This window comes from Cheilinus undulatus, linkage group 19, assembly GCF_018320785.1.
Source record: "Cheilinus undulatus linkage group 19, ASM1832078v1, whole genome shotgun sequence".
In the NCBI taxonomy this organism is placed as follows: domain Eukaryota; kingdom Metazoa; phylum Chordata; class Actinopteri; order Labriformes; family Labridae; genus Cheilinus; species Cheilinus undulatus.
The window spans coordinates 4965362-4983465 of record NC_054883.1 but is presented as its reverse complement, the minus strand read 5'-3'; the positions used below and the strand labels follow the sequence as shown (position 1 = coordinate 4983465).

Here is an 18104-nt window from a genome sequence, read left to right as displayed (position 1 = left end):
TGATTGAGATTATTTGTAAACATCAAGGTGAGATAAATACACTTTTTAGAGTTGTAAAATATGCAAGACTGCTACAGAGGTTTCCCCAGTGAAAATATGAAACTTAAAATGATAAAAATTTAACCAAATGTTTATTTAGTACCACTGACTATGAGCTTCCAGAAATAATTTTGAGTTTTTAACTTTAAAATGGAAAGCTTATTTCAAGCATATACAAGCTTAGTGCAGTGTGATGAGATGGGTTAATATAATAGAGGTGGTTCTTCCAAGGTCACACCCCACATGGTGGCTCAGTGTGTCGGTGTGTTTACTGCTGTGTGTTTTTGTGTACTGTATTTCTGTCCTCAGGGCCTGACACATCCGATGATGGTTTGTTAACTCGGCTGCTGAAGCTTCATCAAGCTGCAGGTTCAGAAATAGAGGTGGCAGAATGATTCATCGGAGCCACGAGAACAGATGCCTGTGCTGCTAATTAGTCATTTGCACTCAAACAACGCCACAACGCATGAGGATGATGGGAACGATGACAACATCCCAGCCACACATCCTCCTCCAGTTTGTGTGGAGTTTGAATATCACCGCTCAGATGAGTGCCTATGCAAACTATTCAAGAAGCTATTTACATCCAGGATTTCCCAAAGATTGACAGCACAGCTGTGGTCTGAAGGAAGAATTATTCATACATTCAGAAGATTAAAATATATTATCCTGAAAAATACATCATTATTAGGCCTGCATGGAGTGGATGCGCCTAAATCATTTCACATCTTAGTTGCCAGTTTCTCACATAGACTATATAAATATGGATAACACATTGCCATCTTCCAAACCTTGTACAAAACTAAAGCCACTTGCCACTCTGATGAGCAAGCGCTGATATATTGCACTGGTGGTCTCTTTTAGTGCAAAGACATACAGAAGGGTTCTGGAAAGTAGAGCTGTGAAATTCACCTCCTGCCCCGTTCACCAACTCCTACACCTATTACAGATAAAATAAAGATTTCTCTGCTTGCTTGAACAGATTCTTATGCCAGTTTGAGGCAGATAACCACAGTTGTTGAAAGTTTCATGAATCTTATGTTAGTGTTGGTTATGTCTCCTCTAGTCATTCCTTCTCTACTCCACTAATCCACTTTACACAGCACCTCAGAGCATCATCTTGCCTCAAAAGACATCACTAAACTTTTGCATTCTTTTTTATGATGCTTTTCCAGGCTTTAACTGCAGTCTCAGTTCCCATCAATCCCATCAGTCTCCTCATCGGGAAGTAAAATGCATGCTCTAATAGGGTATAAGTCTGGAGATTGTCTTGCCTAGTCTAAAACCTTCCACTTCTTCCCCCTGATGAACTCCTGTCTTGCTTTGGCAGTGTGTTTTGGGTCATTATCCTGCTGCATGATGAAGGATCTCCCAGTCAGTTTGGTTGCATCTTTCTTTAAATTGGCAGACAAAACATTTCTGTATACTTCTGAGTTCATGTTGCTGCTGTCATCATGTGTTACATCATCAATGAAGATTAATGAAGAAGCAATTCAAGCCCAAGCCATGACATTACCTCCACTGTGTCTCACAGATGAGCTTGTATGTTTGGGATCATGAACAGATCCTTTCTTTCTCCAAACTTTAGTCCTTCCATCACTTTGGTAAAGGAAGAGTTCATGCATTACATGGCATTTTGAAGATGACTGGATACTTTGCACGTTTGTCCAGCTGTTTGGATCAATCTAGGGATGCATGCAGATAGTCAGTAAAACGGTTTAATTCCTTTATCAATTAAGCCAGAGCAGGATTTACAAGCCTATCATTTTTTATAAACACAGGCTTGAAATCCTGGTCTATAATGCTCTTTTAAACTGTAATGAACCTCCTGCCACTGAAGGCCGCTGTAGCTTCACTTAATGGCCGCTGCCGTCCTGTCTTGCACTTTACTGGATGTAAATATGAGAAGCTCAGCAGTAGCTTAGCGGTTAGCCTGTAGTAGGAACAGCGCAGTGTGACCGTTTTTTAAAGTAAAAAATTGGAAATAAAGAAGTATGCAGGCTGTTGAGGGTTGAATCATCAACTACTCATCAACTAATCAACTACTCACCCTTAGTGAAAAGAGGCAACACATCAAAGCATGATATTAATCTGCAAAAAGGAACGAAGGATGGCAGTGCTAGCTTGTAATGTTAGCTTCGCTGTGGCGAGTATGTCAGGATAACACCACACCTGCTGACACAATGACCCTGTAAGGAATTTGACTGCTTTCTAGGGATTTTCTCCTCTTTAGACTAGTCAGACAAACAAAATTTAAACTAGCCTTTAGCCGAACAGGGAAATAGATGCTTAGGAACATCGATCTGCTCTACGTGGATTAATGTAGTTTGGCAGCAGCTGGCACTGAAAATAGACCTGCCGCAGATCTCCAGCAAAACAAAGCTGAGCTGACTTTTGGGACACGCCTGAGATGGACAAGAACACGGGCAGTGTATCTGCTTCGATGGCCAGAGAAGGAAATATTTGCTCCGCATTGCACTTTGCAGGTTGATCGCGGCACAGCTGTTGTATGTGGAAATTATGGGTTAGAAATAAAAATTTTGGTAAACGTCGAAATTCTGAGTTTTCAGCAGACCCTGCTTGTATTGGAGGTTGTTTTGAAAGAACCGTTAGGTTTAAGAGATGTTTTTGTCGGTGGTCTTGAGTTGAATAATGTGACTCTCAAATAATGGCAAAAAATTAAAGGTGCAGTGTGTAATATTTGGCTTAGTAACACTGAGCAAACTTGGTTAAAATGAAACATATAATTTGTGTGAGCCTATCCAAACTAGTGTTTAATCACCTTAATACATAAAACTGTTTAATTATTTGGTCTCTTCTGTGGTACTCTAGAAACATGAAAAATGCAAAAATCAAAGATAACGGAGACCATGGAGGGTAGCCTCCCCATATATAAGAAAAGCCTTATTCTGTGTTAACAAAAACCAAAACAATTTCATATAATCAGGTGATTAAATAATAAATATTATGTTCCATTTCTACCAAGTTTGCACCCTCAAGTTGGGCAAAATTGTTTGGAAATTATGTCTAATTCTTAGAAGTGTAATATTCATAAGAATGTAGATGTGCCGTGACATCCTGCTAAACATAAGCTACTGGTCAGCGGTGTCATGAGGATGTAAAAATAAGAGCAAACACATGCATGTCCTTACCCGGTGGTGTACGGTATGTTGATGCCTCCAAGGTTGATGCTCTCACAGCCAACAATAAAGAGCGTGGAGAAGCAAAGCAGAGACACGCCGCTGCAGATCATGGCCAGCTTGGCCGACTCTCTGGCGCCAAGCTTTAGCTTCTTAATGATGTAGCCTCCCAACACGATGCCCACCCCTGCACTAGGTACGATGATCACACCTGTGACAGAGATAAGAGAAGGAAGGAGGGGTGTGTTAAAGGACGAATCAGGGAGTGTTGCAAACAGCACAGAAATAGAGCAGCTAATTGTGTCAAATGTCAACACTGAATTAATTAAAGCAAAGCATGACTGACTTTGTGAAATATGCTTCTGATCTTCATGTTAAAATGTCAAGCTTTACATGAGAGACCGCGTGATATCTTGTTGGACATGGTAGCTGTAATAGAAACACACTGAATGAGATTCCTTGTCAGTGCAAGAATAACTTGTTTTAGAGAAGAAACATCTTGGAAAATGCTTCTCTGTATCGATGTGACCAGGCTACGACTGCAGGCTATCAGGCTGTGACACGTGCTTTCAGTCTACTAGAGCTTTACTCTAATTGACAGCACGGAGAAAAGAGAAGCTGGCAGGATGGAAAAGTGACACGATGCAGGAGTTAAAAGTCCATGGAGGCCGCACATGGCCGCCCTCAAGCCCATCAATAGGCACTCACCACAGGGTAATGAGCATGGTGGGGTCAGCCAGCGAGGGCTGAGGGTCATCGGAGATACAGGATCATAGAAAAATGATCAAAGTACACACAAATGTCACCTCTACGCATGGATAAATGTGAGCAACATAAGGAGAGAGAGAGAGAATCTTCGAGCACACTCAGTGAGGGCTGAGCAACAGACAGCTGTAACATCATATTATCCTGTAAGTGCATGCTTCTGTGCTAAAAACTCACGCTTTCTGCAGGATTAATGCAGAATGCACACAGCCAAAGCAGATATCATACCACACTGACATAAGGCACATGCATACACTGCGGGTTAACATTAAATGCTGCCCAAATGATTAACACATATCTCATCTGGATTAACGTCTATGCCGAGTGAGTGTTTATTTATTTATTCTCTGTTATTAGATAAATGTGCATGTCAGTGCTAATCTGTTACAGAGCTTCTAAATCAGGGAAGCTGTGATTTACAGTACAAGCTGTACTTTTTATTTCCTGCAGCCTGGAGAGAAAAACCTTGGACAAACAAAAGTTATAAAAATGGAAAGTACAGATCTGAAAGGAGAGACATCTAATAATCAGACAAACAGGCAGAGAACAGCAACAGCAGCGAGAGAAAACTGCAGCTAAAGGAGGCGTGTGAGATAAGTTACAGTGCTATTTCTGTGGCAACATCTAATGAGCATGTAGCAGTGGCGGCTCTTTAACCAGGCATGACACACATTTGTGAGGGTGGTGATTTGTAAGAGTTGCACTCACTTTATTTTGACATGTTTAGTTTCTGTCTTGCTGTGTTTCTTGGTATTTTATGCCTCACTCCTGACAGATCAATTTCTATTCAGTAAAATACATTTATCAAACCTGCCAGCTATTGGTTTTATGGCTGCCAATTTCAATTCTTCTCAAAGTATATTCATTCTTACAACAAAATACTTGGTTGTGCCAAACACTTTCATCATGTCACTTTTTCACTCTGTAAACACAACAGAGAAAGTTTAAAAGCTTTCAGTGAGTGAACAAACACTGTATGAAGTCCACTGGCAACGAGGGACTGGCATCTGTTAGTCTGTTTTTCTGTACACTTTGTAAATAGATTGCTTAACAGATTTTTGGCTCATAAACAAGGCTTTAAGGTGAACTTGTTTACCTACATTTCAATGGCTATTAACATGAGCAGTATTGTACAAAGACAGGGAAGTTCTTAGCAGCCAAATACTACACCATGTCCACCAAGGGGTTGTTATTCAATTTTTTTTGAAATTCCTGTTTAACCCTTAGAGCTAACATTTATTTTTTTTCACCATCATGTCTCGTCTTGACTGTTGTTTTAAAAAGCTTGTGAAACATCAACCCTGTGATGCACAGTCAAGCTCAATACAGTTGTCAGGACAACCTGGGCTTTAAGAATATACCTACGACAGTAAAGCCACTTAAATTTTTTGAAAATGTATAGGACTCTAAAGACAAAAGAAAAAAATGGAATTTGAAACTCAAAGATTTTTAGTGATAACACATAGTAAACAATAGTGACTTATCATTTTCTTTCCACAGACTTGTTCGCCCATCTCTTGGGGACAAAACAGTGAAAAAATAAACAGTCTGTGACTAACAGTTTTCAAAATATCTACATACACTATATTACCAAAAGTATTCGCTCACCTGCCTTGACTCACATCTGAACTTAAGTGACATCCCATTCTTAATCCATAGAGTTTAATAGGAGGTCGGTCCACCTTTTGCAGCTATAACCGCCTCAACCCTTCTGGGAAGGCTTTCCACAAGGTTTAGGAGTGTGTTTATGGCAATTTTTGACCATTCTTCCAGAAGCGCATTTGTGAGGTCACACACTGATGTTGGATGAGTAGGCCTGGCTCTCAGTCTCAGCTCTAATTCATCCCAAAGGTGTTCTATCAGGTTGAGGTCAGGACTCTGTGCAGGCCAGTCAAGTTGATCCACACCAAACTCTCTCATCCATGTCTTTATGGACCTTGCTTTGTGCACTGGTGCACAGTCATGCTGGAACAGGAAGGGGCCATTCCCAAACTGTTCCCACAAAGTTGGGAGCATGGAATTGTCCAAAATCTCTTGGTATGCTGAAGCATTCAGAGTTCTTTTGACTGAAACTAAGGGATCAAGCCCAGCTCCTGGAAAAACAAGCCCACACCATAATCCCCCTCCACCAAACTTTACTCTTGGCACAATGCAGTCAGACGAGTAGCGTTCTCCTGGCAACCGCCAAACCCAGACTCATCCATCAGATTGCAAGATGGAGAAGCGCGATTCGTCACTCCAAAGAACACGTCTCCACTGCTCTAGAGTCCAGTGATGGCGTGCTTTACACCACTGCATCCCACGCTTTGCACTTGGTGATGTATGGCTTGGATGCAGCTGCTCGGCCATGGAAACCCATTCCATGAAGTTCTCGACACACTGTTCTTGAGCTAATCTGAAGGCCACATGAAGTTGGAGGTCTGTAGCAACTGACTCTGCAGAAAGTTGGCGACCTCTGTGCACTATGTGCCTCTGCTGACCCCACTCCGTCATTATACATTGCCTACCACTTCATGGCTGAGTTATTGTTGTTCCCAATTGCTCCCACTTTGTTATAATACCACTAAACAGTTGACTGTGGAATATTTAGGAAAAATTTCACCACTGGACTTGTTGCACAGGTGGCATCCTATCACAGTATCACGCTGGAATTCACTGAGCTCCTGAGAGCGACCCATTCTTTCACAGATGTTTGTAGAAACAGTCCTAGGTGCTTGATTTTATACACCTGTGGCCATGGAAGTGATTGGAACACCTGATTTCAATTATTCGGAAAATATCATATCAATGTCCAAAATACCAATATCGTATCACATCTGGATAAAATCGGTGATTTACACCCCTAGCATGCAGCCCATTTTTCCTCAGGTGTCTCTTTATTGTGCATCTTGAAACAGCCACACTACTTTTCTGTAGAAAAGTCTGTATACCAGCTGAAGCTGGGTTTTTCTTTGCATCCTGAACAATTTTCCTGGCAGTTGTGGTTGAAATATTTGTTGGTGTATCTAAACATGACCCGGTTTCAACAGAACCCCTTATTTTCTACTTTTTTTTTTCCAGAGTTTGAACACTACTGATTGGCATTCTCAAATGTTTGGATATCTTTTTATATCATTTCCTGTTTTATAAAGTTCAGCTACTTTCTCTCGCAGGTCCTTTGAAAGTACCATGCCTGAAGTCAATGAGCTCTTCAGAATGACCTGTTTTGTATGTTTGCAAATGGAGACTGCATGGCTGGTTGTTTGATACCTGTGGCAACTAGTCTGACTGAATTCAATAATTAACAGGGGTGGCCAAATACTTTTGTCCATGTTGTGTGTAATGCATATGATGTTAGCATTTTGTCAAGAGTGCTGTATTAAAGTTAAGCTTCACAAAGATGCTAACATATTTCTACACTTAATCTTTTTTCAGACTTCTTTTTTTTTTGGAGTAGCTTAAAGTATTTTATACATGCAAAGCTGCCATAAGTTACTGATCTTAATAGTAAAAAATGTGTTTTCCTGTTTTGGAAAAAATCAATTTTAAGCTCTAGAAATGTAAATCTTGATTTCTTTATTGTAAATCAGAATTGAAATATTGGATTATTTATGGCAAATCCTAAGCGGATCAGGATTGTTCAAACAGTCTCCAACTTAACCCACATCAAAGTCTGACTATTAACCGTAATCCCTATGACAAGTTTATACTCTGATCTTTTAATTTTTGGTGGAAATATCTTAGATAGAGAGTTAAAAAAAAATCAAAGACTCATGGTCAGTCCATTTTTCTGTGTTAGGACTGAGACCCTGCGTTCCTCCTCCTTCTCTGCTCCGGCCATTGTCACATCCCAGCAGCTTGGCATCTTTTCTGTAGCTATAGCAACTGCGCCACCCGTTTGCCCTTACCCCTTGTATCCTGGCAACAGGCAGATGAGATGAGGCAATGGTATTGTGTGTGGGTGTGTGTTTGTGTGTCTAGAGATGACCATATGTTAGCCACCAGAATACCTGCACTCCTCTTTATTTCAGCTCAAAAGCAGAACTACGTTAAAGCTCTCCTGGCAGGTATAATAATCCTAATTCCAGATTATTTATAGTGTATTAGCAGTACCGACTCAGACACGACTTCAGGATGATACCGTGTCTTTGAACATCCTACATATGTGGTGCAGAACTTACTGAGGGAGTTGTGCGTGTGTGTGATCATGTTATGATGAGTGTCTTCAGCAGTCCACAGAGACTTGTGTGTTACAGTTGTGGAGGTAATAAAAGATTATCACTGAATGAAAGTCAGCGAGTCTCCATGAGTCACAGCACTGCTCTGTAACTGTGAATCACTATGTGAACACATGTGAGTACAGAACAATGGTGTATATGGTTCATGTGAATGTGTCACCTATTGTCCTTTTTAAGATGAGGACACAGAGAATAAAACCTCAGAAAAAAGAACAAAATATAAAATTAACCACACAAAAAATGACAAGTTTCAAGAATAATCACCGGGCTGATTCACAGTGCCATTTCAGGGCTTGATATTTATGCCCTTGTGGCATTTGGCCTGCCCTTTAAAGTTAAGGAGGCATAATGTGGGGCTGTTGTACAGGTGTGCATGTCTAACTGTAGAGCTTCTACTATGTGGTGCTCTGTTGTAATCCCATATCACAGTATGAACAGTCCGAACCATCTGGTTTCAAAATCATGCAAGATTTCTCTCTCAAAGCTGAAAAATCACAAGAACTTGTCCAGAGCTGGGGCACCAATACCCTAGTGTTCATGTCTGCACACCCCATGTAAAGAGGCTGTTATCCCCAGAGCAGGCCGCCTGCGCTTGGATCCAGTCTGTGGCTCCATAGCTTCTTTCTCTGGTGACTGTGGCTCAATATGTAGAGCCAGTCATCCTTAGGCAAGACATTTAACACCAGTTTTCCTTAACTGCTTCGTCAGTGGTGTGTAAATTTGTATGGATGAATTTGAATGGGATTAGATAACACTGATGGCCGATTCTCCATAGCAAACTCTGCCATCAGTGTGTGAATGTGGGCTGAAGGGAGGGAAAGGGTGTGAATAGGTTGGTGTGATCTGAGTAGTCAGATGACTAGGAAGGTGCCAGACAAGCTAAATTTTTTTATTATTTACACTCTCTTTTTAGTTTCTGACACTATTCAATGCTCTATCCTCTAAAATTTGTGTCCACAGCAGATGAACATTTAAATGAGGTCTGTTAAGAATTTATTGTCTCAACTTTCTACCAAAGAATAGAAAGTCGACAGTTTAAAGTTTATTTATAAAGACTGAGAAAGCTGAGAAGTGTTGATAAGGGTCTCCTCCTTGCTATGAAAGTACTGTACCAGTCAAAAGCCAGTATTCAAGGTATGTCAGCATATAATCAGTTTATTTTAAATTAATCAAAGTATTGACAATGCATTATTATGAGTGCTTAGCAGAAAATGTCTCGACAAAAAGAAATGACTAAAGACTTTTTACTGACTAAAGCTGGACTATAATGTTTTTGTCTACTTAAGCTAGACCAAAACTTAAAATGACCAACATGTGAGTAAAACTCATCAGTATTTTTATCTAAAGACTAAAACTCAGATTTAATCTAACAGAGCTGCCAATATTAACTACATTAGAGGCATAACAGTATTTGTTCAATCTGAGGAGCTGGCAAACAAAATTGGGTGAATGTAAAGCTGTGTAATTTACACACTGAGACAGAGATATGACACCGGTTTTTGGACTGGCGTAATGCTAGGGCACTTGGTTGCAAGAGAGAGTACAGATAATATACCCTCACTACCCTCATCAGGCTTAATTCTCTTTTTTTTCTGGGAGAAATGAATTTATGTTGGCTTCACTCAAACCCCGCCTACCTGCTTAGGCTACCGCTGCCTCAATCTTTATTTAAATTATCCACGTGCTGCTGCTGCTCCACAGACACAAGCTTTACCACACTAGTGCAGTCCCTTTATTATTATTTATTATCTATGCAACATATCTGAACATGAAATTATTTCTATTTCCTCATTTTGTAATTGGCATATTTTCCGATGACATTTTGGCTGTCAACATCTTTTTTGAGGGAATTTCTTGACAAAAGTGTCCATTCAGCATTCCAGGCAGGGGCGGGGCTAGACAGATCGGACTGTGTGATGTCACAAAAAGGTCTATATTTGGCATTTTGGCAAAATGTCTGCATACAGGTCAAGGGGATCTGAGATATCTCAGCTATGTGACAAATACGCTGCTCTTGAAGCAGCTCTGGTAGCAAAAAGAAGAGTCAAAGCTGCTCTTGTAAAATAAATACAGGAGGAAAAGACCCATCAACAGAAAGAGACACTGGAAAGAGACAAATGTAAAATGAGAAAAAAGCTCTTGAAAACATCATCAGTGCATTGAACTCTGAAATGGACAAAGTCATGATCTTTCTCTTCAAGAAGTGTGAGGCAGTTCTAAAGAAAAAGAGATTATGAGTCCCTGCTCTCCAGTGTTCAGACTCCAAAGGAAACAGTTGTCCTGCTGCATGGACAAATTAACAAGCATGCCGCAGACCCGAAAGAGGAGCAAGCAAAAACCTGGTCTCTCAGGAAAGGATTATGGGGCTGTTGTCTGCCTGCTGCAGCAAACAAAGTCCTGCAACTTCTGACTCAGGAAAGCCAACAACTAGCTTCTGAGCAGGAAAGCTGCAGGATCAACTTCAAGCTGCACTCAACCACTGCCAGCTTTTTCAAAAAGAGCTTCAGGAAAAACAACACATTTGCAGCAGTTTAAAAGAAGATGCTATGAAGTAGGAGGCTCACTCCTCCAGAGCATCTGTAAAGATTCAGATGCCACGGAAAGAGCTCCCTGGAAAGACCACCACAAGAAGGTGTCAGAAGCTGCAGAGTTCTTAAAGTATCTAATATCCATTGTGCAGATGATGTGGCTGCATACAGAGGTGTGCAAAATAAAAAAAATTAATAGACTGTTGCTACAGTTTGTACTGTGTACTCATTGCATAAAACTCTGCACAACCTGAAGCATGCATGATGAACTCTGACCTCTCCAGCAGCCTCTGAGTGTGCCATTGGCACTATGAGTGACGCACTATCAGTAATCTATGGTATCAAGGTCAACAATAGTGCACACAGGCTACAAGAGGAATCCTTTTTAACAGGTTTAATAACTTCATAGGGTCATCCTCAGTATTCCAGTTGGTCAAAAGCAGCCTTAAAAATTTTCTGTCATTCTTTAGTAAATTCAGTCAATGGTGGAGAATTTTCCGTTTATGCAACCTCTGGCTGATACATTCTATTTCTTCATGATCTAAGATCGTCCTATCGAACAACCCTAGGTCATGGTGAACACCACTGACTGAGATGACTAAAAAAAGGTAACAAAATAACCGATAAAAGAAAGAGAAACAGTACGAAAGTAAACTTACCAGTGTAAATGCTGGCGTTTGAGGCGGGGATACCAAACTGTGACTCAATAAACTTTGGGATGAAGGTGATGAAGGCGGTGACGATGGCACACTCTGCTGTGTACGACAGGCTGACAAACAGGAAGGTCATGTTGCTGAGGATCCTCAGAGCTGCCTTGGGGAGGTCTGAGGACAGAAACAAGACAAGACAGAGATCTTCATTACTGTGGTGCTGTAATTAACACTCCATCAGCTGCTTAATTTGGCTCCGACTCCCACACAAAACTGAAGTCGAATGAATCACAAGAACAAGAAGAATACTTACAGGAAAATGTGAATGAGAAAAAACAGAGAAAGCTTAATGTGTGACTTAAATAAACCTTATGCAATGAAAACCTTAAGTGATAATAAGATAGAGTTAACACCACCTGGAAGTGTCTCTGAAACACTTGAACATGTACCCAGCTTTGATTCATTAGATCTGGAGATGAATATTTTCACACTTAAGTGCAGATGCAAACAAAGACACAAAAAACCTCCCTTAATGTCATGAAGCCTTCTTTAAAAATTATACAGCTAGATTGTTGTACAATAAAGCATATAAAACACAGCTCTGTAAATCAAGTCTGAATATCATCATCTTCACTTCATCACAACAAGGTCAAACATGCCCTTTATGCTTTCTGCTCTGGGCTGGTTTCCATGTGATTTGGTTGACATGATGCAGAATGCCCCCTCATCATGTCACTGGAGTCATGTGCTCAGACTGTAAGTACATTACTGTTACCAGGCAGAATGAAAGTGTTGGATCGCTACACTCCAGCAGTTTGTTTGAGGAAGCTTTTATTGTGATAATCCCCAAAGATAAAAACCCAGATGTCCCTTTCTGTCAGAGGAAAATGTAGTGCAGAACATCAGAGATCCATCAGGGTTTGTTTCTCAGAGGCAGATGCTTGCTGTCATGGCAACTCTTGAGATTATGTCTCCAGTCATGACTCACCATTAGATGTCTGATTAACAGGTACATATGGATGCATGGTCATAGTTTAAGTTATAGATCCCTTTATATTTTCACCCTTGTCCATCAGAGTACATACTGTTAAGAATCCAGCGATAAAACATACCACTTTAACTGCAATATCTTAAGAGAAACATCATATAACTGTGTAATGTTTAATCATAGTGAAGAAAAAATGGTTACAGAATTTACAAAAACATGGAAAAATCAGGCAAAAAACCCTTTCTAGAGGTTGTTTGCAGTGATGTGATCCTGATGAATGCCAGATGGATGTAGGAAGTGTGGGACGGCCTTAAGAATGAATAGGAACTGATGAAAGTTAGTACTTAACAGCTCTTAATAATCGCTGTGATGCAATTATAATACAAAAAAATCTACATTCATTGCGAACAATCCCTACACTTTACAAAAAAATGTTTTTTCCACCTTTAAACCAATTTACCTAGCATGGAGTTAGGGCTGGGTAATTAATCGCAAGTTGTTTAAATTGCAATATGGTCTGGTGCAATTTACAGTTCACAGAATGTGCAATATTTCTGTAACTCAAAATGTGTCAAAATACAAGTTTAATATAGACATTTTGTGCACATAATGTAAGCATTCAAGTGTCATTCTTTTTAAGAATGATTTACAAAAATCTTCCTTTTTTGGATCGTATGCATGTGTTTATCAAAACAAGAACACTGCAGTGTTTTATATATGACATACTTCTCACTAAACCCTGCTTGCCTTAATAATGATGCACCACGAGCTAACCTTGCAAAGCAGATGATACGCCCATTTTTCGTGTTTCTCACTGGCGAATCCATCTTGCAAAGCTCCTGTCTGAACAGTTTGGGCCCGGTTAGAAAGTGACGGGACCAATCAGCGACGAGGAGCAGGACTTTCAGGTGCGGCAGAGTCGTGACGTAAGCAGGCAGCAACAAGAGGCCGGTGAAGTTATGGTGGAAGAGATTAGCGTGGATGCTGCTAAAGCGCAAGTTTTATCAGAACTTGATGACATTTTTTTTGTTAAAAGAAGAACAAAAAACAGCATTGAGTTGTTTTCTTTTCAAAAACGACAAAAGTCATGTACTGACATGTCTACAGTCGCCATGGTTCATGTTATGCAGCTCTCTATGGAGTTTACTCATTGGTAGCGGCTACGTCACATGTTCTGTTGCTCTGATTGGTCTGTTAAGATGTGACAGGTAGAACACACATCCAATCACCCTTCCAGTTTTTTTTTTTCAAAGGCTCTGCCCTTTTCCAAACACTGACTATGAGAGGTTTACCAGATGGATGTGTAAAACAAATTCATCTGATGTGCCAGGTTATCTGGAGGTGCCGTTGGACTCAATGAATGAAACACCAGTGAAAGGCAATCCCCACTTGACAACCCTGGTGAAGTTCTTGTTTTTTGCTGCCCATGTACACAAGTGACTTGTAGGGCAAATGTTGATGGCTTAACTGGGTTGAAGGACAAGTGTCACACAAGTGTCTTGTGTTTACTTTAAATCAGGTGCACTGCTAACACTGGGAACAGCTTTGTTTTTTTGCAGGAGCATTTAGAGGAAGGTAGCATCTGTTTTTACTACCTGGAGCTTGCAGGGTCCATTGAAGGTAGCAATGCCATTTGGGCTGTAGGCACCACATGATAGAATCGCTCAGATAAGACGTGCTGTTATGGTGGGCAGTGAGAGTTAGCACTGAGACTACTAGCTCTGAGGCGCCATTTGGCCTTCCTGAATTTTGTGGAGAAAAAAAAACTGTTGGAGAGGTTCCCATCTGAAAACCCAGCTGATGTCCTGATTCTGGGTCCCCATCAGTCTACATGGCTGGCTTGTGAAGGCCAAAAGAAAGATTATAGTTGGAGGTCTCTTGACACTCATCTTTTCATAAAGCCAGTATCTTGTGTTTATTTCAAAATATCAGGAAAAAAATGAAGTGGCTTTGAAAAAGAATGCATGATCACATGTTCAGTAGGTTTATAATCACTTGTGTGAACATCTTTCACTTTTGGTAGAAATTTGTACTGAAAGCATTAATTTATATTCTACAAAAAAAGTCAAACTAATCCGTCTTTCTAAATCTCGAGTTAAGCTATTGTGGTAAATCAGCCAATAAAAATTAATCTTGGGTTTTGGGAGAGTTTTCCTTGCCAGCTTATTAAAACCTGCAGATCTGCCACGATAATAATCCTAACTAGATGTATAAACATTGTCTGTAAGCGGACTGAGATGTTGATTGAAAACAAATTGGTTATTAAAAAGCTTCCATCGGTCTGCAATCATCTACCAAATTTAGGAGCATCCAATCATGTCTCCCCCAACTTTAAGCCCCTTCCAATCATCCTGCTAATCACAGAAACATGAAATGCTGGTGTCTTCATCTGGTTATTTCAAGGCTGCTATGATAGTCTGCTCTATTTAATGTGTCTCACCTCTTCTGTTTGATAAATCTGCATGAAAATGACCTCACCAGACACACAAGGTTATCTAAAAATGTTCTCAGAGTTGTTGGAACTCACAAGCTCCTTCATATCTCAACAAAGCTGAGGTGTTCAGAATTCAGGTACAGGTTTGACAGAATGAGGTTCTGCACAGTCCACAGGGAGCTCAGATTCAAGCTGCTGATCCTCCACCTTTAAAGATAAGCTGATGTAGTTCTGGCACCTTGTTGTGACATCCTAAAGAAGACCTAGCCCATTCTGCTGGAGCATCTCAGAGCTGGCCTTGAGCTGGCAGAAACTGCTAATATTTGTTATGTTGCCTCCCTTAATTCATAGCTATAACAGCCACAATGATAAAAAAAAGATATATAACCATTTATAAATTCAAAGAAAATGCTTTGACACTGTGAACAGGATGTCCAAGAGTTTTTAATGCTTTTGTCTGCACTGAAAATCCAAAAGGCAAGGAAATGTCCATAAACTTAAGAAGGAAGGTCTCTTGTGTGCTCTAAAACCATCTCTACTCAAATTAATTTGAACTTTGCCGACATTTGACCTTAACTATCTGTGGGATGAAAGAATAGGGAGGATGTTCCCAATATTAGCATCTTTACATTGGCTTCCATTTAGTTTTAGAATTGATTTTAAGATTTAAATCATTACTTTTAAGGCACTAAAGGGTCTGGCTCCAATATATGTTGCTGAACTTTTAACCCCTTATGAGCCAACCCGCACCCTGAGTCTCCTGGTCGTTCCAAAGCCGAGACTTGTAACTAAAGGTGACAGGGCCTTTTCCATTGGGGCCCCTTGACTTTGGAACAACCTACCTGAGGAGGCAAGGCGTGCAGAAACAGTTACTGCTTTTAAATCACTTCATAAAACTCATTTTCATAGACTTGCTTTTATGTGATGTCAACTTCTACTCCTTTTTACTCCTTTAATCATCGTTCTACCGTTATATCTCTATCTCTTTTCTGCTGCTTTGTTTTTCTGCACTTTGTAAACCCTTGTTTATAAATGTGCTATATAATAAAGTTAATATTATTATTATTATAATTATTATTATTATTATTAAGGCTTGCATCTATTAGGCTTTAAAACAAAAACATCATGATTAGGTTTGACATTTAGTCATTTTAATCCCAGTCTTTGTTCTTCTTGTGAAATCTAATCTCTTTGCAGGAGAGCATAGTCTGCTAAGTCTCATATTTGGCTGAGAAGTCAGACATTTGGCATGGGACATTTGGTCTACTAAGAGCATAAGCTGAGATATTTAGGTTTGTGTCTGGAGTGTTGAAGACTTGAGGGATAATATTATGATTTTGGAGTCATAAGGCTATCATATGGGCTCCTTTTGTCCCACTAGGTTAGAAAAAGCACCACAGAGCACAGAGAGAACAAAAGGAAATGTATAAAATGTGGACTATACCTCCTTTTATCAGGGAGGTTATCGTGGGGCCGGCCAGCCTAATTGGATGGCGCAGTGCCTCGGTGTGGGGATAGCCGTCTCTGAACTAATTCAACTAATCCTGTTGTAGGTGGAGAGACTGTTAGCATCTGTCAGTGTTACCTCACATCAAAGGTATGAATAAAATAGTGACACTAATTATTTCATTCCTGGGGAGCAGGCTGTAATCTTGTCTAGAGGGGGGGACAGATGGCGAGGTCCTGTTGACTTCCACAGCAGCTGCTCCCAAAATCTAACAGACCACTGACTCATATTAGTTGCTGCACTTGCTTTTTTTTTTGCTGCGAGAGTTTAGTTGATGACTTGGTCAAATTATGTTCTCTATCTGCTTAAGTAAAACATTTCTCTTTGAGCTGAGACAGGAGATGACAGCATTTTATTTTTATACCTGCAGTAATAACTGCTCTCAAGCAATGTTTAAACCTGTGAAGGTTAGGGATGTATGGTAATGGATTTACATATGGCCAATATTACTGCCAATATAGACCAACCTTAACAGCTGTTATGTTGGTTATAAATTTATTTCTGCTTTTAGTTGTCATCTTTAGCATCATCATCATGAGGATTTGCTTTTTCTCTGTTTCATGCCATCAGTCTTTGGGGTTTTGACAGTTTTTGGATGTTTAAGTAACCTGGCACACCAGATGGATTATCTATCTGGTAAACCTTCCATAGACAGCGTTTGGGAAAGGGCAGAGCCTTTGAAAAAACATCCAGAGGGTGACTGGATGAATGTTCTGTCTGTCACATCTTTACAGGCCAATCAGAGCAACAAAACCGTGATGTCTTAGCCCCAAACCGAGGTGCGCCCCTACCGACGAGTAAACTAAATAGAGAGCTGCATAACGCGAGCTGTGGCGACAGTAGACATGTCAGTACATGACTTTTGTCATTTTTGAAAAGGAAACAACTCACTGCTGTTCTTTGTTCTTCTTTTAACAAAGAAATATCATTCTGATAAAACTGAAGCTTTAGCAGCATCCACACTAATCTCTTCCACCATAATTTCACCTGCCTCTTCTCGCTGCTTGCATACATCACCACACTGCTGCGCCTGAAAGTACTGCCCCTCGACGCTGATTGGTCCTGTCACTTTCTAACCGGGCCCAAACAGCTCAGATGGGAGCTTTGCAAGATGGATTTGTCAGTTAAAAACACAGAAACAGGTGTATCCATCTGCTTTGCAAGGTTAATGTTTAAGGACATAATGCATCTCTAGTTCTACAACTCTCTTCTCTCTTTCTGCATCCCCATTTCTCTTTTTCAGCAATTCCCTCGATCCCTTTACAACCACAGCATGGCTTCAGCAGATGGCTCTTCAACATGAGTCTGGGTCTACTCAAGGCTTCTTCCAGTCAAAGGTGTCTAAGTCGTTCCTTGCCACTGTAACTATGTTCAATGTTAGTGTGCACAAGGGCTGAAAGATTTAGGAAGATAATCTAATGTTGATTTTTTTTTTTTTAATTTAAATTCCCTGTTGTATGTATTTATCAAAAAACAAGCAATACATTTTTCTATAAGACAACCAACATAATATTAGATGAATGAATCTAGGGCTGAAATTTACTGAAAAATTATCTGATTGTGATTATTTTGACTAATTATGCAAATATGTGATTTTTTGCATTGAGGGGAATGGTCATTTTTATGTATTTCTCATTCTGACTGATAAAATCATGCAAAAATGAGTAAAGAAAGATTTTGTGTAAACTTTTCTAAAAACATGACTTTTGATTGTTTGCATGATGTACAGAGAAAAACATCACTGCTGCAAAAAAAGGTAGTGAACTGGTATTTTGACACACTTTTCAGGTTAAAGAAGTAATGGACCTTCTGTTTACCCAAACATTACAGATTGAT

At 40.0% G+C, this 18104-nt stretch overlaps 1 protein-coding gene across 3 annotated transcripts in view; it reads right to left on the bottom strand.

Annotated features, from left to right (window-relative positions):
- The window catches only part of LOC121527457 (solute carrier organic anion transporter family member 5A1), a 79132-nt gene that overhangs the window by 17359 nt on the left and 43669 nt on the right, over positions 1-18104 (bottom strand). For all 3 annotated transcript variants that reach the window (XM_041814427.1, XM_041814428.1, XM_041814429.1), the window contains 2 exons: positions 11349-11513; positions 3192-3390 (listed from right to left, as the gene is read on the bottom strand). In XM_041814427.1, the coding sequence (XP_041670361.1) occupies positions 3192-3390; positions 11349-11513 (364 nt within the window). The remainder of the gene's footprint in view (positions 1-3191; positions 3391-11348; positions 11514-18104) is intronic.